This window comes from Egretta garzetta, unplaced genomic scaffold (assembly GCF_000687185.1).
Source record: "Egretta garzetta isolate BGI_Z169 unplaced genomic scaffold, ASM68718v1 scaffold11, whole genome shotgun sequence".
Lineage (NCBI taxonomy): Eukaryota > Metazoa > Chordata > Aves > Pelecaniformes > Ardeidae > Egretta > Egretta garzetta.
Window position 1 is genome coordinate 2,097,789 of NW_009258621.1, and position 23,045 is coordinate 2,120,833.

The 23,045-nt window shown below is 40.7% G+C and overlaps 1 protein-coding gene across 1 annotated transcript in view; it reads left to right on the forward strand.

Moving 5' to 3' along the window:
* Positions 1-23,045, forward strand: part of ALK (ALK receptor tyrosine kinase) — a 364,338-nt gene that overhangs the window by 308,650 nt on the left and 32,643 nt on the right. The window contains exons 9-10 of the mRNA XM_009648158.1: positions 8,903-8,997; positions 21,052-21,214. Of these exons, the coding sequence (XP_009646453.1) occupies positions 8,903-8,997; positions 21,052-21,214 (258 nt within the window). The remainder of the gene's footprint in view (positions 1-8,902; positions 8,998-21,051; positions 21,215-23,045) is intronic.

Below are 23,045 nucleotides of genomic sequence, written 5' to 3' on the forward strand. Positions count from 1 at the left end.
TCCCTCAGGCTATTGGAAGAAATTATATTTTGGCAGAAAATCACCGCTAGAACATTTCAGGTGATTTGGCAGGAACAGAAAGTAGGGGGGAGTATGACAAAGAAGCTAAATTGGGACTGAGGGATGTTAGATTTCTAGCACTGCATTAGCCTAGGCAACCCTGGACACATGCTTAATTTCAGAGAGTACGATGAGGAGAGGATTGTCATCTTTCCTCACATTTGATGCTTAGGAAAGCATCCAGTCAAAATTCCACCCTGTGTGAGGTCTTACCTTTTCTGTGTGGACTTTAAAGAGGCTGAAGTCCTGGCTTTTTACATTCTTCCCAAGTTAGCTATCCTTCCTTGTTCCAGAAGGTGTTGGCAAAACAGTCTTCAGAGTTGGCTCATGCAGTGTGGAGATTAATAGAGCTGTAACCCAATTCCAAATGCTCAGTATCTTCTGTGCATGGGGGAGGAAGGGCAAAGGGCCTGGTGAAGGGTGTGCCACCAAAGAAGCTACAATTGACAAAGCCGTTGAACTGTTGGATGAACAGATTGTGTCTGGTAACCAGAGGCAAAAGGCAAAGTCTCCAGAGGTGCTGTATTTTAACTTCCCAATAAAGTACACTCAACATGAACTAACAATCCTTACTGTACTTCATTTGGCCCCCATGGAGCCACCTATCTCTCTCAGAAGGACACATTATCTGCAAATCACATAATCTGCATGGATTAGCCAAAGCTAGAGAATTGGTCATTTTTACTTACTGAAATTTACATGTTAATGCACTGCTGAAGTATTTGGGTTGAGAGTAGTGTAGAGAACCATGTTATTGTAAAATTGTTTTATTTGTTGGAAAATTACTATTTGTTTTACAATGATAAGTGATGAGTCTGTTGAGAATTGTTCTTTTTTAACTTCACAGAAATGCAGGTAGGAAACCATCTTGAAAGCTCTTTTCTAGTTGGTAGTAGTTGGTAGTTTTGGCTTGCTTTATACATTTGGTTTTAGTAAGTAAATGTGAGTTTAAATTTTAATAATGATATAGTCATGGGAATGTGACAGCAAGAGCAAACAGAAGCCTGATGTAATTGAAGATGAGTGATTTGTGTAGCTAATAATTAGACATTCTGTTAGTTTAAAAGTGTGGCTAAGGTACATCACATAGGTACAAGCACATGTAACAAAGTGATTCTCTGGAGGCTGCTGCAGGCTGATGCTTATTATCACCAACCTGCCTAGCAACTGTTTTGCTAGGCAGTGTAAAAGGTAGAAAAGGATTAGCTCTAATAGGCTGAAGCCTGTCTGGAAAAATAATGCTTTGAGAAACAAATTTTAATTCTCCTGATTTCTGCTCCCTTGGCAAAGCTGAGGCCAGTCATGTGGAGTTACATGTAGACTAAATGTTCTGTGGGTCCGTCTGTTACCTGGCTGGAGTTGCCTGGAAGTGGACTCCACGTGAGCCAGCCCAGCTCTGGTCTTTTAAGGCCTGTATTCTCTACTAAACCTATCCTTTTCTTTAAAGATTTCACTGTAACTTCTGAGAGAGGAACGTTTTTACAAATGGCAAGTATTAATAGCAACCTGTCCAACCTCAGTACAGTCTTCTGATAGAAGATTATGTAGAAATAGAAAATAAATGTAGATATGTCTATTGGTTAGAAAGGTTTCCTTAGCTTCCTTCCTTCTTAAGTTAATTTTTTTGGCATTACAAAGTCTAAATTTCTAACCAGTCTTAAGTAGTAGTGGCGAGATGGTGGAAGGAGACGTGAGAGGAGGACTTTACTTGGGGTCCCTAGAAACTAAATTTTTAGTTATAAGTTGCAGCACTATTTACCTTGTCGCTGATAGCAAGACTGGGCCCTGTGTCCTTTTAACAGGGCGGCACGTTCAGAAAGTAAAAAACAATTTTGTTTTGGTCCCATTGTGCTCAGAAAGCTTTGAAATTATTTTCTTGCTGATGATCTTCTCCTGAACACAGACTGAGGAATTTTACTATGTTGGAAAAGAAAAATGGGACTTACCTGGAAGGCTAGGTATGGATGTGACCTTCCTGAGGAAGAAAGCAAAAATATCTACAAACTTATGTTACCCCAGAAAGTGATACTCTGTTGCAACAAGTCAAAGTTCATGTCCAGATGTTTATACTTACTTACTTTCTTTAAATTGGCTTCCCTACCTATTCTAGTCTTTCTGGCTTGCTGGATTTTTTTGAACTACACTGGCCCTCATCATTTTTTTGTCTACATATCCAAGTGGGATTCCCCTTCAGTCCTCGGAAGTGAGACCTCTGTTCTGCCTGGCTCCTTCAGCAGCTCTGATCTCAATGGCAGCCAAAGCAGCTGGGGAACCTCTCATTGCTGCAGTAAAAAGAGCAGTAAAAACAAGTTGTCTCATAGTCATACTGCTCTGCTGGATTTCTACCAGCTGTGGCTAAGCACTCTTCTCATCTAATAATTTCTTCTTGCCTTGCTCTGTCTCTCCTTCACACTGCTTTCAGATTTTCTTTCTAGTAAGTTTCTGGGAAGAAAAAGAAAAGGAAAGTTCGTGGCAACATTTTGTACCCAGAAACCTGTTTGTCTCCTGTTCTTCCCGAACTTTCTTCCCATTCTGCTATGAAGAAACAGGGACCCTCCATACAAGCTAGACATATGTCTCCCTACACATTACCACATATATATTCATTGGTCACATCTGCACCCAGATCTCTTTATTCTTTCTTTTTACATCCATCCAACAAGCCCAGCCTCTGTTGCTCCAGCGTGGTCCCATGTTACTTTGTTAAAAACAGAGTGAGACTTCAATGCCTGTATTGCTGCTCTTCTGCTCGGTAGCATTGGGTATGTCTGCTACTGTCCTCCTTTTGAAACAGAGTTTTTCTGCTGATGGCTGTTCTATTCATCTGAAAAGGGGGGTTCTGGTGACAGTGTGTGCAGAGCACCTGTGACAGATATTGTACATGTATATATTCAGCGTGCTTGCCTTTGAATAACACCTTTGAATCTCAACCTTTATTACTGCCTATTAAGTAACTTCCTGCATGGCAATTCTGTCACTGTAACTGAGTTTGGTTAACATACTTATATTTCTCCAAATAATCTCATTCCACCTAAGTATGTCTTTTATCCCAAATAGTAAGTATTCCTTTGTGAAGTGAGCTAACAATGCATCATTTGTAACAGAGAAGTTAATGGGAACCTCAGTGTAATAAGGGTTAGTGACCTGGATCTTCTCCATTCCGTAAGTACCTCGGTCTCAAGCAGGTTCAGCCATAATTATTTTAGGTAGGTAGAGAGAGAAATCAGTTCCATCAGAGGCAAAACATTACAAGTTATGAAATGAGATCTGTACATACAGGCATGCTGTGATCGTGTCACTGCATGGGGGATTGAGTACAGAGGAGATTAACATTCAGTCTTGGTTCATAATCCCTACCTTTATGATAAAAAGAAAAAAAATAATGATTATGAGCCTTTCTAAAATAATGGCATGAAGACAGCTGCCTGAGTCTGGCTAATGGAAACCTGAACAGTTTGTGTGAGCCAGGGATAATATTTAGGTGGAATTCAGAGTTGTTACTGAAAGGAAGGAGCTACAGAATTTGCACAAAATCAGCTTTCTGAGATCTTCAATTCAAGGAGAATGTTTTTTATTTCCATCTGAACAGAAAAGGATTATAATACACCCAAAAGCTAACATTTTTGTGCAATGAAGACCTAAGGATAGGTGACATAAGCAAAACAGTTTGTCCTCATGGAGACTATACCAACATAACTGTAGATGTATTTTCCTATTTTTAGCTCTGTATTTCCCTCTGTAAATAAGGCCTGGATATTTTGGGGGAAAACAGTCTTCTGTTAGGATCAAGAAAAAAATAAACAAGCAAAAAGAACCAACTGAACAGAAAATCCAGGATGATGTGGTCAAGCTCAAATACTGACCACACAGAAATAAAACCCAAGATTCAAAGATCCTGAGGAGTGGGGAAGATTAGACGAGGTGCTTAGGGACATGGTTTAGTGGTGGGATGGCAGTGTTAGGTTAACAGGTGGACTTGATCTTAAAGGTCTTTTCCAACCTAAACGATTCTATGATTACAGCCCAGAAGCTTTGAAGTTATCCTGTTTCTATGGGATTTAACTGAGTTGCAACACGGTTGGTCCTCTTTTCAAGGAACTGTTCATCTGGATTCAGATTTCACAGGTTGGGCCAAAGAAACAAGCCAAGAAAATCTTATTTGTTATGCCTTTGGTGCCATTTCTTATCTGTGACTCTGAAATACTTGATCAGTGGTCACCCTTGAATGGTTTTTGAATTTATGTAAAATTTGTATCCTTCAGGCAGCCTAGCTGATATTCCCCAAAAGAGAGATTTGAGGTAGGGGTTTTTTGTCCACCTGGTACAGCATTTCCCATCTGCCTCAAACAGATTTTTTTTTTTTTTTTTTTTAAAAAAAAGGCCTTTGTATGAGTTGCATTCACAGCTCAGCTGACACTCGACTCTGCAGGATGTAACTTGTACTTCCCAATTGTCATACATCTAAGGAACGTTTTTTTCTAGCTGTGCTCCTGGGGTCAAGTAGGACAAAAGAAGAGACAGATAGGAAGTAATTTCCACCAGTCCTTAAGTAACATTTTTTCTAATATCCAAGCCATTAAAGCCTTTCATAGCAGCCATATTTTCATTCCTATGAAGAAATCTAGCTTACAAACACAAGACTTATCTGATGAGGATTTTGATTCCATGTGAGGAAGTTGCCAGGACTTATTAAGCAATAAAGTCACAACAAACTTGCCAGCACTAATTTTGCTGCTCCTGGGTAAGAGCCTTCAGGAATACTCTTTCATGGCCATCCACCACAGCATCTGGTTTGCCGTGAATATACCTACACTGTGCTGTACACCAGTATCTGTGCTGTATAGGTGCCAGTTGAAGTACGGAGCGTATAGTCAGCATACCCCACTTTGATCTGTGCACAAATACTCATGAGACATTGTCACCTCCAGCATTCTACCGAGCCCCTGCAATAACATGCTTCTGATGTTTCAGTATCAGCTTTCACCAAAGTCAAAGGGAGTTGTTTCACTGCTTTCAGGGATCAAACAGAAACTAAAAAAAAAAAAAAGGAGGGGGCAAGGGAACAAGATTGTCTGTGGGGTTTTTTCCATCTCACTGATGTGTGACATTTCCATCTTCAGTTTTGATTAAATTTCCCTTAATTAGCCCATTAAGTTAAAACCACCAAAGCTAATGATTGAAATGTTGGTTAACTGATGAGCTTGTTTCAATGGAATTTGAAAGACATCATATTTCTAAATTAATAGTGGCATTAAACTGGAGAGGAAAAGATGAACAATTTGTTGCAGAAATGCTGGTTTCAAGAGATTTGTATGAAACTGCATTCATGTTAAGAAAAAAAATCAGATTGATAGACAACCCAAGCAGACTGATGGTCCTAACAGTGTTTGACATCCACATGATTTTTCTATTTTGGAGGCATTTCTGTCTTTTTTTTTTTTCATCCTTGGTGAACTTCAGGAAACTTTTCAAGTGTTCTGGTCCCAGTGCTCCTGCAGGTGAAATCAGCAAGGCTGTCTCTTAACTGCACATAAAAGTAAAGCGCAACCTATTGCATTCTTATATGGGCACATTAGATGGCACTCCCTTCAGCAACAGAAATACTGGTTTGTATCATGTCTTTCTGTTCTTCGGGGCTGAACATCTGATGATTCTTACAAGGACAACCCTTCATTGTCTGAAGAGGCACAACGTGAACAGTGCATCAAAGGGTAACACCTTGGGGCATGAAGCTTAGGTTCTGCCAAGGCAATTGCCTAGAGCTATTTCAGAAGTATTTGGTTGCTAGGTACAGCGAAGATTTGTAGCAGTCTTTGCAGAAGTATCTGTCTCTTCTTTTATGCAACCTGAGCTAAAGTCTGCAGAAGTGGAGGGAAAAGCTGACATGGAGGACCATGTCAAAGAACTGCTTATTTGTCTTTGTAGTTCATTTCCCAGCCTCAGTTTAGCACCTTACAAACATAAGCACACATCAAAATGTCCATATCTCCAAGTGGCATTTAGTGTGTGTCCCCAGGCAACAGGCTAAAAATCAAATGCATAAGAGACTCAGTTCCAGTGGTCCTTTCAATGTAGCGCTGAGGTTCACTGTGTGCAGGGCACTGATTTTCAGACACAGCCAACTGAAAGACATGTAGCTGCACCCATTTCCACCTTACCGCTTCCTTGAGGTTTCAGCAGCACACAACAGGGAAGAATAAGCTTCTGCTGAGCTACAGCCTGTAGTTTACAGCCCAAAGTAGGTCCTGGTTCTCCATAATGTACCAGACTGTGGCCCATGGTGGTTCAGGATCTGTTTTACATATGGTTCAGTCATCTCTGCTGCTGGCACAGTAACTTAGAGGAAAAAGTAGATCAGAGCCCAACAGCTTTTGTTTAAGACTCAGATGGCGTGCCTCAAACTGAACAGCTTATGTTTACGCTGGAGCTTGTAACTTCACTTGAAGTGTTGTGGTGTGTCAGCTGTGGAGCAAATGCGGGGAGGAGGCAGGGGGAGGACAGACTATGTACTTGCAAGCCAGTTTAACATCCAAGGATTTTATAATTCTTCCAGTTCTCCTCCTAGACATACTCACAGTGGAATTCGGGCATACCAACTAAGAACTATGAGGCTTCTGAGGCTTCTGGCAACATCAGACTGCACTTGCACTTTGTGTGGATTGGGAAGGCAAAAAATGCACTTTTGTGATCTTCAGATTTGTTTGGATGGAGCTGCCTCCTTTTGAGCTGATAAAGACAGATCATTTAGCACAGAAAATTATGTCTTGCTATTTGGAGTTTCCTTTGATAGGGATACTCTTCCTTCACCATGTCCACTGTTCTTTGTGTCAATCACCTGCTCTTTCATAGTAGCTGCTCATGTCTTTAGAACACAAAAAGTCCATTTTAGAAAAGTCTCTCCATGTGTCCAATGCATATCTCCAAGGAGCAAGAAATTTCAGTATTGAAGTATCGTTGTTTTGCTTCACCAGAAATAAAGGAGGAGGAACATAGTAACTGTATCAACTCTTTTTTTGTTGTGAATGGACTGTGTCCTGTTCAAAACCCTTTGCAGCTTTCAGGGACTGCCAGGGTCTTTTTCTGTTTGAAGCTTTTGCTTTGGTTGAGTCAGCTTTTCTGACTGTGTCCTCATCTATAGCTTAGCAAGAACACCAGCTGCAGAAGACGAGACTTCAATCTAGATGTTCTCAAAAGGCACATATATCCCTGGGGTCTGTTTTAGCTATGCCAAACCTCACTGTCATCACAGGTGGTGAAAGCTGCATTGTATTTGAGAACAGCATGGAAGCTGGTTATGTCTGTTGACAGCCAGGTGCCTGAAACAGTCAAAACCCTCATTCAAAACACAGGAACAGGCTGTCCCAAAGTAAATGTACATATGAGAAGAGAAGTTTCACTTGAATTTTGTTTTGTGAGGTTGGTTTGTTGGTAAAGGAAAGGTAGATTTTAAAAACAGTAGGAGACAAGAAGACTAACTTAAGAATACTGATAGCAGACAAAAAGCTGAGAGAAAATATTTTAGACCCAGTACTATGCATAAAGGATTAGAGTCTGTGAGAAGAAAAAAAACTTCTGCTGGTATTTAGATTCTTGCTGCAGTGAAGGGACAGGATTTCTACAGCCTTTCTAAATAAATAGGACTGCTCCTCAAAAATGCCTTGTTCTGTCATCAGTTTCTTGTCTAAACTGGAACACCTGCAAGAATTCACATTCTGGCTAAATGCTTATATCTAAAAGATAGAGCAGGAACCATCAGCCATAGATCTACATTAGAAAGACCCATGAATGGCTTCACTTCTGCTGGTGTAAAAAACATCAAGAATAAGGTTTAAATAATATTTTGTATTCTGTTGAAGCTTGTTCTACAGCATATGATAGTTTCATGTTTTTATAGTCTTGATGCAACCTCTCAGCATTGTACCTCGCTTCTGGGCCATGGTCGGCTACTTTTAGAAATCATTCTCCTTCCGAAGCAGAGTATTATGACTTTATGTGGCAGATATGCATTGGGAGAACGTGAACTTGCTAAGCTAAGAGAAAATCTAAATCCATGAGTGTACTAAATTAATGCGTGGTCAATATTCTATCAGATTTTAAGTATTTGACTGTGGTTTGGTTTTGTTCTTCCTGTTGACGTGTAATACCACTGAGGGTGAATTTACAGTGATCTTTCCTCTGGTAATGTAGGAGTGGCAGAACTTCCTGGCAAAAGCCAGCTGAGAGTGTGGAGGTGATTTAAGGCAAACCTGCTCAGCTTCTACAAGGAGATAATGAGTTCTTGCTCTGCCTATGGACTACCCAGTGTCAGTTCCTCTCTTTCGTGACTGCCAGGACTGTTAGATATCCTTTGCCTCCTAGAGGGTGGATCAACACCAAATACTTTCTAAATTGGTTTCTGGCTTTGATTGCCAGTTCCTTTTAGAAACTCCAAATGACTTCAGGAACCCAAGCATACTTATTTTTCTTAACACTTTGGGGTGTAACTCACTTGTGAGAATAAAGTCGCGTAGGTGTCTGGGGTTTTTTGTGCCAGAAGCCAGGAGACTTTATATTCTGTACCCACACACACACACACACACATACTTGCACCTGCTTCACATTCTATGTCTCTGGAGGGAAGAGGGGCTGTATTCTTTTTTCTGTCTATCAATATTCATATACAGCTCCCCTCCTCAGATCATCTTTGCTTGTTAGGGGTGAGGATACTTTCTCTGTCAATTTAATATTTTTATATGTGAAAAGAAAAGCTTTTTTCCCCCGTTCTAAAACCACTTTAATTGCAAAGAGCTCCAAGTTTCATCTCTTTAACAGAATTTAATCCCTGTTCTTCCAATCTGTGCAGGTTTTGGTTTCAGATCATCGCTTCATGGGAAGAAGGATCTGATGCCATTATTGCTTTTGACAATGTCTCCCTTAGTCTGGACTGTTATCTAACAAGTAAGTTTTCCTTTTATCTGCAAGTGACTTGTCTTTTATTTGCCACGTAATTGAAATTTGGAAAAGGGTTGAAACTGTGGGAAAGGTATTGCGTGTTCTTATCTTCAAAAAACCCTTGAAATGTAAAGGTATGTTTCAGAAATAACTGTGTGGAGGAGACCGTTCAGGTGCCTATCTTATTAGTGGAGCCAACCAGTGAACGGGTGCCGAGTTTGGCAGTAAATGGGTAGTAAGACATATGGTATGGGAGAGTCAGCTTCCAGCTGAGACAGTAGCATCACCTATCCACCCAGGCTGATGCAGAAGCCAATCTGTGATTATAGAGTTCCACATGACCTGGTTTGCTGTGTGACAGTTATCAAAATGAATGACAGTTGGACTCTGGCTCAATAACATTGGGCACAATACTCCAGTTAAATTAGAACAAGGTTATTTTATTTGGACTGACACGCAGTTAAGTCTGAATCAGAAACTAGGGTCTTCACTTTCTCCTGCTCTTGAGAAAAATCTGGATTCTGATCCAGACTCTGTGATTGACTGGCCTCTAGAATATGCCCAGTCTGTACCTCTTGCTGCCAGATTTCACCCCATTTAGATTTTTATTGAACGTTTGTGCCTGGCTCGTCTTTCACAGTCTCATGCATAGTAAACTACTTAATTCGTAAATGTTTTCAATGATCTGTCACTCTGTACCTCAGACCAACAACTTATATGAGGACTGAAGGATTACTGCTCTGAACACATGAAACGTCTGCCTTGGGTTGAGCAGTAGAACTTAAGTGTGTTTTTTCATCTCCTAGGCTTGAAGCTATGACTTCTGTAGCCCTGTTCAGATTTAAAACCTCTAAGCCACTTCCTCATCCAACAGCAGTCAGAATGTTTCATCTGCCTTGTGTTGTGTTAATTTGCATTAGCTGGGGCTGTGAGTCTTTCCATTTACGCAGTGATACCCCTTGGTTTTGGTGCATAAGTACAATGTACCTCAGGTTCCAGTAGTCTAAAGAGATCTTAAAATTAGGTTGTAATTAAAAAAAGATTACACATATGTTTAGTGGCTAAAAGAGAAACTTTCTAATAGTTGCTAAAGATTGTATTCTGTATATCTGCTTTGTGTCTTCATTCACTTGCTGTTTTGCCCACCACTCATTCCTGTTTATTTTTCTTTTGTCACAGTTCCCATAATAGCAATGGAAAGGCAGTCTGCCCTTTCCTTTTAATAGTGTTATATCCTGTGACTTCAGGCTCTTATTCTCAGCAGAGAAGCCTCCAGCCCTTAATTTAGCTTCAGTTTTGGATTACATACTGACTCAGCCACCCTCAGTGATAAACCAATCTGTGACTTCTTGTTTTCTAGTCAGTGGAGAGAAGACACCTCGAGGTACCGCTCCAGACTCAAGCAATTTGCTCACCAGTAGAGGTGGCCAGAAGAAGTTTGGATGGGAAAAAAGGCTTCTGGGAAATCTCCAACTCAACACTGCCCCCATTTCTGGTCCAGCAGGTAATTGTCTGGTCTGAGAAGCATTTTCCGACAGCAGAGATTTCCAGCTAGTACAGATTTGTGTTAGATGTGGCTAAATATAATATGATTCCTTTATTATTTTTTTTTTTACCAAAGCCTTTGTTCAGAGCTTTTTCTAAGTCCCTTACAAACAAAACAAAACAATTACCTTTAGCTGTTAACTACAGTTTGGATTTTGATTGCAAGCTGGCAAAAGAAAGAACCAGAGGGAGCCTCTTCTTGATGTAGAAAGTGCTTTTAAACTGTGGTTTGGTGTCGTGGTCATTTAAAAATAGGCAGAAATCAAAGCAAAGTGTCCAAATTGACAGAGTCCAGCATGTGGTAACTTGAACACACATCTCTAATTAATATAGGCTTGGTTTGAAATAACATAGCTTTGCTTTTTCAGTAATATTTTCATTGCCCATTTGAAAAAGTAAAGCATATTAGACTTTATTTAAAAAACATTTTTAGTTAGTTAGAAGTCTAACTAAAAATTAGTTAATGTCAGTCTTGTATGTTCAATGTTGTGTTATTCTTTCCTGTCCCCCAGCTCCCCTTTCCCGCTTAACTGTAGCGGAATGAGCCAAATAGATACAAGATTTCCATTCTCTCCCCCTCACATTGCTGTCTCCCAAATGTCTGTCTCTTCCCTCTCCCAGGCTTGCTCACACATTCACAGTATCTGGGGCTCTATGTGTGCGTTTCTATTTCAGTCTGCTTCCTTCCCTCCTCCTTGCCAGCTTCGCTTCCCAACTTGATTCAGGTGGCCCCAACCTCCAGCCTACCTGGGGGAGCAGGGCTGACCATGGAAATGAGAGGTGACTACAGGAGAGACAAGCACTTGCTGTAACTGCCACCCTCAGCACTGTGTGCAGCTGCTGCTCCTCACTTAGGGCTAGCTAGTTACCTGCCTATTTGAAATAGGTACTCTTAAGGTAGAGAACAGGGGTGTGGTTGGTATATACCTCCTTTACATTATCAGTAAGCCCAGGAATTTGTTCCTGCTGCCCCTCCTCTCCCACTCCTCCGTCTTGGAAAGACTTCTTTGAGTCTGTTTTGTTATGTTTATGTTTAGGTTATGTCTCACTTTGCTACCTGCAGTGTACTGCTGAAATACATGAACTAGCAGTGTTAGCTCTAATATCAACAGCAGTCTGGTCAGTGTGGTCAAAAGCTCCACACAGTCTTCAAAGCCTGCCTGAAAAGCTGGATGTGTTATCCCACTCTGTGCTGCCGCAGCAGGGTAGCTGCTGGTACCTGAACTCTCTTGTGAAGCAAGCTCTGGCAGTGGAGGCTGATGATACAGTCTGCAGTGTAGGCCAAGATTTGTTATGAAGTGGAGTTTATTGATATTTTATGTACAGAGCGTCATACAGCAAGAAAAGTGCAGGAGCACTGACAGGAGTTTCAGGAGAATAAGACAGAAGGAATGAGCCTACATAAGAGTATGGTGGGCTAGGTGGACCTGTGCTTTAGCTGTAAAGGTTGTGTCTAGCTCTGTTACAGACATGGTTGTGTGAGTTTGGACTGGTCACAAAGGTATAATTTCCAAAAAGACCCTTATGTCCTCTTCGCAGATTCTTTGAAGTGTTCCCTTTGATACCTGTATCTCTGTTTCCTGCCTGTAAGTGGAGCCACCTTTTACTTTTAAGTGCTTTCAGTATTGCTTTTAGGTCAGTGATCTTGTGGTAGGATCCATACACAGGTGTAGATTATGGACTTCTGACTGATTTTCCATAGCAATGTCAATGCTTAGGTGGCGATGTAGTTCCTTCCAGGGTACCTGCTGTTTCAGTAACACAAAAGGTATCAGGTTCAGATGGGAGAATGGCCTGAAGTTTGGATCCAAAATTAATGTAAAGTGGGTGTGTGGCTGTCAGGCTAGAAATCTTGAGGCTGTAGGTTTCTTTGAGCATTTTGTTACTTCCTACTTCTCACTAGACATGCAATGATGGAACATCTTCTAGCCCTTCTGCTCCCTGTCCTATCTGAGGAATGCAATTTAAAGAAATGCTTGGATAGTAGAAATAATGGGAGTCAGATTGCATGGGGGTAGAAGAGAAAGTCACTCAGGTACTTTGAGCAATTAAAATCATTTTTTTTATGAACTTGGGGCAAAAATTCAAGGCAATTCCTGTGATATCTAAGCCAGCTTGCCCAATTTCTGGCCTTGATCCTTGGTCCTGTTCATCTTCTGTCTAAAATTGTCTCCAGCCCTTGAGGTTTGAAATCACTCCAACAGCAATTTTCTCTCCTTTGTGCCCCCAGTGTAGATAGGGCAGAAATCTTGCAGTGGGAAGCCATTGCATTTCTGAGGGTCTCCATAGCACTGAGCCACTTTTTCCTGTTGTGTTGCTGAGTCCCTGCTCTCAGTAAACACTGCAGATGCTTGTTTTGTCCCCAAGCTATGCATTTTACCCAGCTATAATCTTGTTTCTGCATCCTGTAATGCATTTAAGAAACCTCAGGCTGAGTCTGTCAAGGCCTTTGCTTTGATGGCCACATATTTACTGTTGTGCGAGTGAACCAACAGCATCAGCACCACCCTGAAGTCCCAAAGACTGCGTTGACCAATATCAGCTCAGCCAAAAGTAATTACGGCTAATGTGATCTTTGGCTTGTGTGATGGATCACAGGGTATAATATTTCCTTCTTAAGAAATCATATTAAAACAAAGAACTGTGTTCCTATAGCTGAGGAGACAACAGGATAATAAAATGCCCTCCCAAAGTCCCCAAGCCAGCTCAGCCTACGCAGCAGGAAGTACAATCTGAAAGACAGGTACCACTCTGTTCACATGACAGCAAATCCAAACAAGCTCCACTGCTTTCAAGGGTATGGGCCTCAGTTTGCTCCCTTGTAACCGAGAACAACCTCTCACGTGTACCTGCTGGTTTTGCCTGTGCTTGGAAATACATTTTTAGCAGAAGCATTAGTCACCGCCACCAGCCTCCCTGTCCTCTCTGTTCTCAGGCCCTGTGCCCAGTGAATTACTTCTTCAGCCTTGCCATTGCTTATCGTGGCTTGGCATGCCTCCAGGATATGCACACCAAAGGTTCAAACCACATAACACAGCCATGCTGTGAAAGATCCTAAAGCTTCCAGAAATCTGTTATTCACTGTCCTGTGTCACACCTGGGATGATGAATGCGCTGTGTAGAGAATAAGACCCAAAACTGCTACAGCTGATGTTGTGGTGTTGCACTCTCAAGTTTCTTGATGATGACCAGGACCAACACAGAAAAATTCCTGTAGGTTTCAAGTCACACAGTTACTTGCAGTGCAAGCAAGCAATGCAAATGCTTTCCTTTTCAATTAATTAATGACATGTTATTTTCTGATGTGCCAGCTTCTTGCTGAAAGGTTGTAGGTTAAACTTGATTCTAAAAGAAGTCTGAAAAAAAGTTGCAAGAAAACCTGGGTATACCAGAAGATTGAAACAACTTCAGCGGAACTAGGATTTTTGATTGAAATGGTTGAATCTGTACACTGTTTATTTTGATGTAAACCAAGCTTACTTTGGCTTTGTTTTTAAATTGATAAGGTATTAGTTTAAATAAAACTGAAAGCTGCTCAAACTATAGCATTGCTCTACAGGGAGTTTTAACTAGCAATTAAAAAGCCAATTTATATCAAACTAATGCAATTTCCTTTTACAGACAAGGCCAGAATATGGGGAATTCAGGCATATAAAGATACAGTGAACAATAATGAGGAACTCTAGGTAAACAAATTACTATCATGGAAACTGGAGGAGACAAAATAGGATTCTCAGTAGGCAAAAGGAGTGGCAAGACACAGAGCAATCAAGCTTTAATTAAAGATTTCTGATGCTTCTGAATAGGCTGTAAATACCATGAGGATAGCCTCTCTTTTGATGCTTCAGCTTCTCATCTGTCCCACTGACAACTTACTCATGTCAGGGCACACAGTACAAAAATGGTGTCTTGTAAAATGTACAAAAAGATTAACCTTTTTTCCCCTCAAATGTTGCATTGTTTTGTCCCATCTGATCTGCATCTCCACCAGTCATTGTGTGACCAGGGTTTCTTGCATGGAAACTGTCATCAAATCATTTTCTCATCTAGGCTGGATTACTGTTTTCCTTCAGCTTGGGTCTCTTCCTTGCAACACTTAGTAGTGGCACAGATTTTGTCTTTTGCATCAGGGAGAGTCCTCTTACGAGTACTTACGTGGCTGTTTCTCGGAAGAACTCTGAGTCACATTAGTTAATCCGATGAAGGAGCTGAAAGGAACAACAGAGCAAGTATTAAGTAAAAGAAAATTACATTTCGTTGCTCTTTGTGTGCAATTATACTAACTGAACTGTTGGCATAATGCAATAAAGGTATCTGCAGAATTGTATTTTTGTATTAAGCATCAATTAACACAGTGAATAACAGCTCAGTGCCCTCCCCCCAACAAAAGTAGCATCCTGAACAGTGGTAGAAAATGTTCAGAGATGGATGGTGGGATCTCAGATTATGTAAGCATGAATTTCTTAGTTGCAGTGGTTACATTTGCTTTCTCTGTAGGACTGAAAATAGCGAAGGTACAATACTGAAAATTAATGTACAACCAGATCCCAACATAGCAAAGCTGAATTGGCATAAATGCTCTCCAGAATTAATCATACAACTGAAATAAACACAACAATTCACACATTTTAGACCTAAATTTTAAAGCTGCCCACTCTTAAGAATAGCAGTTCAAATTGTGCAGAAAATGCTATAAATCTCAGGAAAGGTTTTGAAATAATTTTGCCACCACCACCCAACTTGGTCTTTGTTATCCAATGTGTATTTCTACTATCCTTTGTAATTGTGAACAAACAAATTCCAAAAAGTTAGCAGCATGTCTCACTTAACACCCTTTATGGAAGAGTCCTGCTATCTCTTTTAAGTGAAACATAAAAGAGAAAAGGAAGTAGTTTTTTTCATGCTGCTTTGTTAGGTTCTGACTTCAGAAGGCAGCAAGAAACAAGCCGTTCTCATTGCTGTTCAAAGTCAGTTGTGCTCTTGCCCTGTTATACTGACCACAGGTACTTTCCTACAAGGATGCCCTGATAGTGTTCCCTTTAAATGGACACTTAAGAAAAACCTAAAGCACGAATCAAGGATTGAGTATTTCTTTGAAATGATACTCAGGATCAGTCTGGCATACATTTGTCAGCACTGCAGATGCTGCTCTTGTTGAACTGAAAAACATGGCCCAGCCTTCATTGCTGCCCTCATTTAGAAAATGGAAAGACAGAGGTAGAAATAGTAACCCCACAAATAGTTGAAAAGCCGGCCTCCTCTTAGTCTAGCTGTACCTAGCAATACCAAGGGTTTTGGTATTGCTGGCAAGACTCACTAATTTCCATGATAATTTTATATCCTACTAATATAATTCTGTAGACACATTTAACAGTTCAGGGACTGTCATTGTGAGCACAATCTAATTCTGCCATTTACCATCACCTTTCAAACTCCTGCCCCACCTCATTAATCTCGGGCAAACTTTGTCCTGGAATAGATAATAATCTCAAATTAGTGTTCACAGGACACTGTTAAACAACAGAACCGAAAGCAAAATTAAAAGGTTTTTCCTTCCTTACATCACTGAAAACATTTCTTATGTATGCTTGTAGTATATTTTGCCTATAGACTTTCAGTACAGACCAACCCTGGAATTACTGGTGACATCCCCCTTAGAGGAAAAAGTCAAATGAACTCCCTGAGGGACAACTAACAGAATCAATTGCCTACAGAAGTTTAGCCACTGGGATTCTTATGCTCCCAAAGCATGAGACCTTATAGCCCTTATTAATGCTTTTTTTACTCTATTGGAAGTAGGGATAGCCTCTTGGCCTGAGTAGAGGCTGTGGCAGCAAGATCCACAAACTGCCTCCACATTGTTTTAAAGCACTGACGCATTTCACTAGTGCGTTACTCTAGGTTCCAAAAGAAGCCAAGTAGCATGGTGCTTGGTTGGCAATTCTCTCAAATCACAGTAAACTTTTGGTTTGGAACAAGTTGGACCTCAGTTCAAACCAGCTTAATTTAACAAATAACAGTTAATATGTTTGGGCCCTTGAGGTATAGCTAAAATGCCTATGTCCGTTTTGTGATATGGAGTGTATGTGTTATATGTGCCAGTGAAATTGCTTTCTGTGTTAGAAGTACAAATGTGCTTTAGGCTTTGCTCCATTGTTTTCCTCTTCAGTGTTGCTGGTGCAGTGCCGGCAGCAGTGCTGCCTTGGGCTGCAAGTGGTATCAGAGCTGCAAATGAGTTAGTCATTTTAAGTCTTGTGGGGTTTTGTTCTTTTTGTTTTCCAAGAGCCAGGACATCACTCCCCTTTGCTGTGGCTGAAATCCAGTGCCTTGATTGCTGTGCATTTTAACGTAGCTAGCCAAGCTGTGTGAAAACTAGAATTTCTGGTGTGCAAAAGAAAACGAGCATGAGTGTGTGTGTAAATATATCGGTAAATCTAATTTGGAAAGAAAAGGCAGGGAAAATGAATATTTTTAATCTGTTTTTATAGAGCTAAAATGGCATTTCTTGCAAAATGTTGTTGCTGGGACCTTAGCAATATGTTGGGGAGATTGCCAGGGAGCTTGAAGGAGGGCAGGTGTGTGGGTGAAACAGGCAGAAGACCAAATGTTTCCTCTGCCACGTTTCCTGTGAAAGTGGGGAACCCGTCAAATGAACTGATGTATAAATTATTCACTTGTGTGAAGTTGGGCAGAGTTCCGAAATCTGCTAGTTGTTTGGGAAGATTCAGACTGGAGAGTCCTGCTTTTTTTCCCTTTGTCTGTGTGAGGTGCCGGCAATGTTAGCCTGTCGCAGACTGCAGAAGGGAAGGGAGGTATGCTGTGCTGTATGCGACAGACCACAGTTGTGCACCGATGGAAAAAAAATCCATGCTTCTCACCTAGCTGCTTAAGGATTTTCGATTCAGTGCTGCTGCTTTAGTCTTTGGAGATCAAAATAATGCTTCAAATTGAATTACTGTAAACTGCTGTGGCATGCAGCAACCTGTAGAAATGCACTCTCTGAGCTCGTGAGACGTGCTGCAGTCATTTCTAGAATCAGGAGAAAATCAATACTTTACAGGGACTGAATGGTTATTCTTACTGAAAAGAAGTTGTGGATTATCCAAGATGGGCAGTACTCGGTTTTGTTACTGGGTTAGTTGTTTAAGATCTTGGGCTACTGTTACATCTGCAGCTTGAGGGTTGGCTTTGCAAAACATTTAAGAGAGCAGAGGGAGGGAAGTGCGAGGTTTTTAGCCTATATCCAGAACTGTAACTAACACCCATCTGTCCTAATTATGTTGAAATGAGGGGCGACTTCTTCCCATGCCATATTCTGACCATTTATTCAGCGACAAAGCTGTTACGTGTTGGGCTGGCTTTCAGTATCAGATGTGAAAGTGCATATAAACAGGCGGAGGACTGTCTGCAAGTCAGTGACAAATGAGGAGGTCGCGCAAAACCTGGCTGTGCGTTTTAGTGAAATCCTTGCTGGTTCAAATTAGGTGCAGTCTCCTCATGGACTTCACTTGGGCCAGACTTCTTCCTGCAATGTTTTAGGCGAAGGTCACCACCAGCTCCGCTACTTGTGAAACACGTCTTTTCCCATTCCTGTCTACCATCTACCTGAATAGAGCACGTAAATATGTCTGCCAGCACTGACTGCAGCAGCTGCAGAACCTGGGAGGCTTTACGTGCAATCTTGTGTATACCACTGTATCGATTACAACAGGACCTCTTTTGAAATCTAAGATAGTACCTCCTGTGCTCAGTCATCTCCAGGTTCCTTACATCATGCTCCCTGGCAAAACATTTATGTGGTTTTTCATTCCCCGTACTCTCATTCTCTTAAAAGCCAGATTTGAATTGCTTAGATGCACATTCACTAATCTTAAATTACCAGCACTGTTCTTACCTCGATACTGCCTCTGCACTGGCAGTGAGCCTCCTCTAGTCTGTCTAAGAGGCAGAAATCACAAAAGTTGTTCTGATTACTTCAGGTCAAAGTCTGAAGGCATAATGTTTGCAGCAGGAGGACATTTTTCTTCTGTTCTACCAAGGGCATTGGGCTTTTAAGGAAACAGCGGGCCATTAACAAGCAGTTTAGAATAAGACATTGTTCATTGATCCCCTGTCCCTGGAACCTAGTGGGAGTCAAGAGCTGCCAGTCTCAGGTCCAGCTGCGCTGTGTTACTTGTGTGATAGTCTAGAGGTACTTTTGCCAAGGCCAGGTAAGCAGATACCTGAGGAACAAGATTTATTTAAAGGGAGTAAATCAGAAATGTAAAGCTTAACCACAGTATGCACAATCTGTGGTCTGTCCTAGCTTTTATCACTTCTAGTTTTCCATTTTGATTCTCTCATGTTTTGGGCTTATTGTCCCCTTGAAGGTCACCTGCTCCTACCTTTGGGAACATGTTTGATGTTTCACCAGAGACATCCAAATGGCTTCTTATTGTTCCAAACGAAGACACTTACCTGCCCGCTTTACTAAACATATGTTTCAGTGCAGGTGGCTTAGCCCACTGGGATATTGCAATGTTAAATGACTGTGATAGCTGACAGAATGAGTCTCTCATCTTCCATTTTCTGTGAGATTTTGCTTTGGGTTGGGTTTTGGGTGTTTGGGGTTTTTTTTGCAAGAATAAACATAAGTAACTTCTGGTGCAAGGCTGTTGATATCAGAGCTACTGAAGCATTTTGCTTTAGGAACTTTTAGACCTTGCGTTCTTAGGTGGTTTTCCCCTCTCACCTGTTGTTCTTGGGTGTTTGGGGGGCAGAGGAGGAGAGGGGAATTCTATTTGCTATCTGCTAATTTTAAGATTTTATACTGCCACCCATTGCAGAAGGATTGGAGAAATAAGAAAAATAAGTATGTAAATATTCATGTAAAAAAAGTAACAATAGCAAAATCTCTAGAGGACCCTTGCAGGGGAGTTTTGATGAGGGGTGGCATAGATTCTGCAGAAAGAAGGAAAAGATTATTCTCTCAGCAGTACTTAGATTGGGAAGCTTTCCTAAAGTAGTAGTTTTGCATTGCTTCTTGGAATAGCCAAGACTGTATTACAAAGGTTTTTCAGAAATACTAGCCACTTTATTTCTTAAAGTCCTGCCAAATTACCTGATCCATCTCATGCATTGAATGTTTTTATAAGAAGGAATTTAGGTCAACTTCAGGTTTAGTTTGTGAAAAGGTAATTCAGACCTTGTGCTTGACTAAACTAATGTGTTTCCTTGTATTTCTGGTGGGTGACCCCCTCCAGTAACAGCAATGGTAGAACTGCTGGCCTCTCCTTTCCAGACTCGTGCAGACCATTTTTTCTAGACCAGATCTGCTTAGGCAATAGCTCCAAATTCCAAGAAGCAGATCAAGCTAATGCTCTGAGCTAATTAGTACCATTGCTGAGAGTCTGCATGTGTTGTATTGCATTAGTGGATGCTAGGTGGGAAAATGGTGCCCTTTGAGAAAGCCATAAGGAGGGCCGTATGGCCCAACATCATTTGTAGAAATAATATTTCTTAGGCGTATTTCAAGTCTTTTGTCTTTAATGACAGTAGAATTAACTAATGGAGACTATTAGATTGTGTATATTAGCTTGTTAATAAGTATGAATGATAAATCATGTGCACCAAAAATGCTTAGTCCACTTATTGACCACCTAGATCTTAGTTTTGATTCCATATGAAATATTTCCTGATATACTAGCAAATATGTTAGGGTGGGGTTTACAAGAGCATTGTGGTCTTGCAACTATCCTAATAATGAATCTTTAAGGAAAAGGATGGCATTTTCAGCATCACGTATTAAAGTTAAAAAAATAGATTTCTGAGGCACAAATTAGCAAAGCCTTGTTCTAGAAATCTATTTGTACAGGACTAGTACTTCCAGTTGATGAAAATGGCTGTAATAGGGATGCGTTGATTTACACCTGCAGATCTGGTCTAGAACATGTGGAGCTGAATGCATGTTTTACAGGCCTCAGTTAGGTGTTTTGCCTTCTGAAGCTTAACTTGAATCTCTTGTGAGCAAATAATTATTCAAAACACAATTAGTTTACTGTTATGTTTAAATCAGTGAGATGGTGTTGTATTTACAGGGTTTTTTTATCTAATTAACAGCTACTTTCCCATATAAAATAAATTCAATAATCAAATGTCTGTAGAAACTGAAAGGGCTAAAATGCACTAGTCTTGAGGTTATGAGTGTGCACTTTAACAGCCCAGAGAGCAGAGCCCAAAACTGGGTGGTCTGTGTTGCATTTACTCCACTCTGTGATCCTTGCCTTTTTCAGCCTTAGAAAAAGTAAAGCTATGTTCATAGTTGTGATAGCTTTCAGGAGATGCAGATGAAAAGCTGTCAAATAGTGAAATATGCAGTGCTATGAGTTTTTTAAAAGAATTCTGTGAGTATTTGTTCTGGCTAAAACCTCAGGGGACAGGTTCTTCCCTTGGTCTGACAAGAGAGTGTATAAAGAGCAAAACAGCTACTTGATCTTCAGATGTTCAGATCATGCTTTGTATATATCCTCATTTCAGATCACTGGTTATTCACAACATGTGGTGCCAGCGGACCCTATGGCCCCACACAGAGCCAATGCAATGATGCCTACAGGAATTCCAACCTCAGTGTGATTGTAGGAGCTGAAGGGATTCTCCAAGGCATTCAGATCTGGAGAGTACCAGCAACCAACACATACCGGTAAGGGAACCATCTCTCATTGTCATGATACATCTTTGCGTTTGAAACTTATCCAAGCTACAAATACATGTTAGGCATATATAAAGTATTGTATTTGGAAGTTTGGCCAGATCTACTCGGGTTTTACTTCTCCTTGATCCTGTGATTTCCAACCTTTTCAGTCTCAGATTTGTTGTCTGGAAGATGCGAATTTTTGGTGAAAGAGAGAAGAAAAGAAAGAGAAGCAACCATCTGAGGCAGACAAATCTTTAGCCTAAATTGTTACAAGTTGGAAGAGCCCTATAAGTAGCTGAAAATCAAGTGTTTTGACTTCCCCAGGCCAAGGAGCATACATATCCCATATGCTACCTGCTGAATTCTGGGATCAGAATGAGTTTTTCCCACTCTTCACCTGGTATAGAAGGCACAATAGCATGTCAGCATTTCTTATGAGACAGCTTGTATCAAGCTCTGCTCAGCATCTTGACTTTTTTTTATCTAGGCATGGTAAGTTGAGCCTGTAAGCCTGGCTCACCACTGTAAAATTGATTTTGGAAGCCAGCCACCTAAATGTTAAGCTCTGTGATACTGAGGGTTCTAACGCTTAAATCCCTCTGTGGAGTTATTTTCAAAGGGAGATGATCAGATACGGTTCAATGCTACTTAATCAGATTTTTACCAATCATTTTTTCTTTTTGCTCTTGCTGAGGAAAGAAGTACAATCGAAGTTTAGTTCACTGTATCTGAATGGTAACATCAAGCCATTACATGTATCAGTTTGTAAGCAGAGCTGTCTGTTTGAATCAATGACTGGTGTTGGTTTTTTATGCAACATTGCCTACTGAAACCAGTGATGGTATGATGGATTTCAAAGCGGAACATTCCACTGAAAGCCTTGAACAAATTTCAGTTAAAACTTATTGGCACCTCCTTTTTTTTCTTCTAATTGAAAAAGAATATTAATATTGAGGATAGATGTCAGTCTCTAGCAGAAGTCTACTGCAAAGCACTTTTGAAAAACTGGCTAGGCTAGGCTAAGCTGGGTGCAAGTTCTGCCTGAGTGCCTATTACCACAAGGATTGATGGCAATGAAAAAGCATTAATGATGTTTTACTCGGCTATCAAAAATGAGTTGCCTGAGGTGAACAGAATTTTTCAGGACCAGCATTCAGTAAATATGGTTATAAAGTATAGCCCAAAAGAGAAGAGGCAATAAACTTAAAACATTGTCATTTCTTTAATATCACAGCCCAAGAAGAGCCAGAATTCCAGTGCAACTGTAGGCTGATTTTTGCTACACAATACAAACCACAGGCCCTTTAGGGAGGACCTATCTGTTTAAGTACTATAAATGACCTAACAGACTTTTAGGTTCTGTATAGATAACAGATGGCTAATGTAATTGGTAACCTATATATAAATGGATGACGTTCTCTTCTGCACCTCTTAAGACTAGAGTAGAGAATTCACAGCTGGGGGAAAGGAGGAGGCAATTGTGGGCTTAAATTAACTTGACATCTTCCTGATTCTGGGCTGCTGAAGGGGCAGCAAAGTCCCCCAGTATAGCATAGCCCTAGGAAAATGTCAAGTTGCAATATCAATTCCAGGGCTTCCCAGAGTCTGGACCAACTGCCTATATTTAGCTCTCCCCTGCAGGCCTGCTGTACTGTGGGTCCTGTAAGTTAGTCTGATAGCCATCTCCAATATACCCAACCCAGAGATAAAATCCTCCAGCTGACTGTTGGGCTCTTAAGAAAGCTGTTGTTATGCCATATCAGTGTGTTTTACACCGTGTAATGTAGAGTAGTGAGTTACACTCACTTATAATTGCATAAGAAGGATATAGATAGTG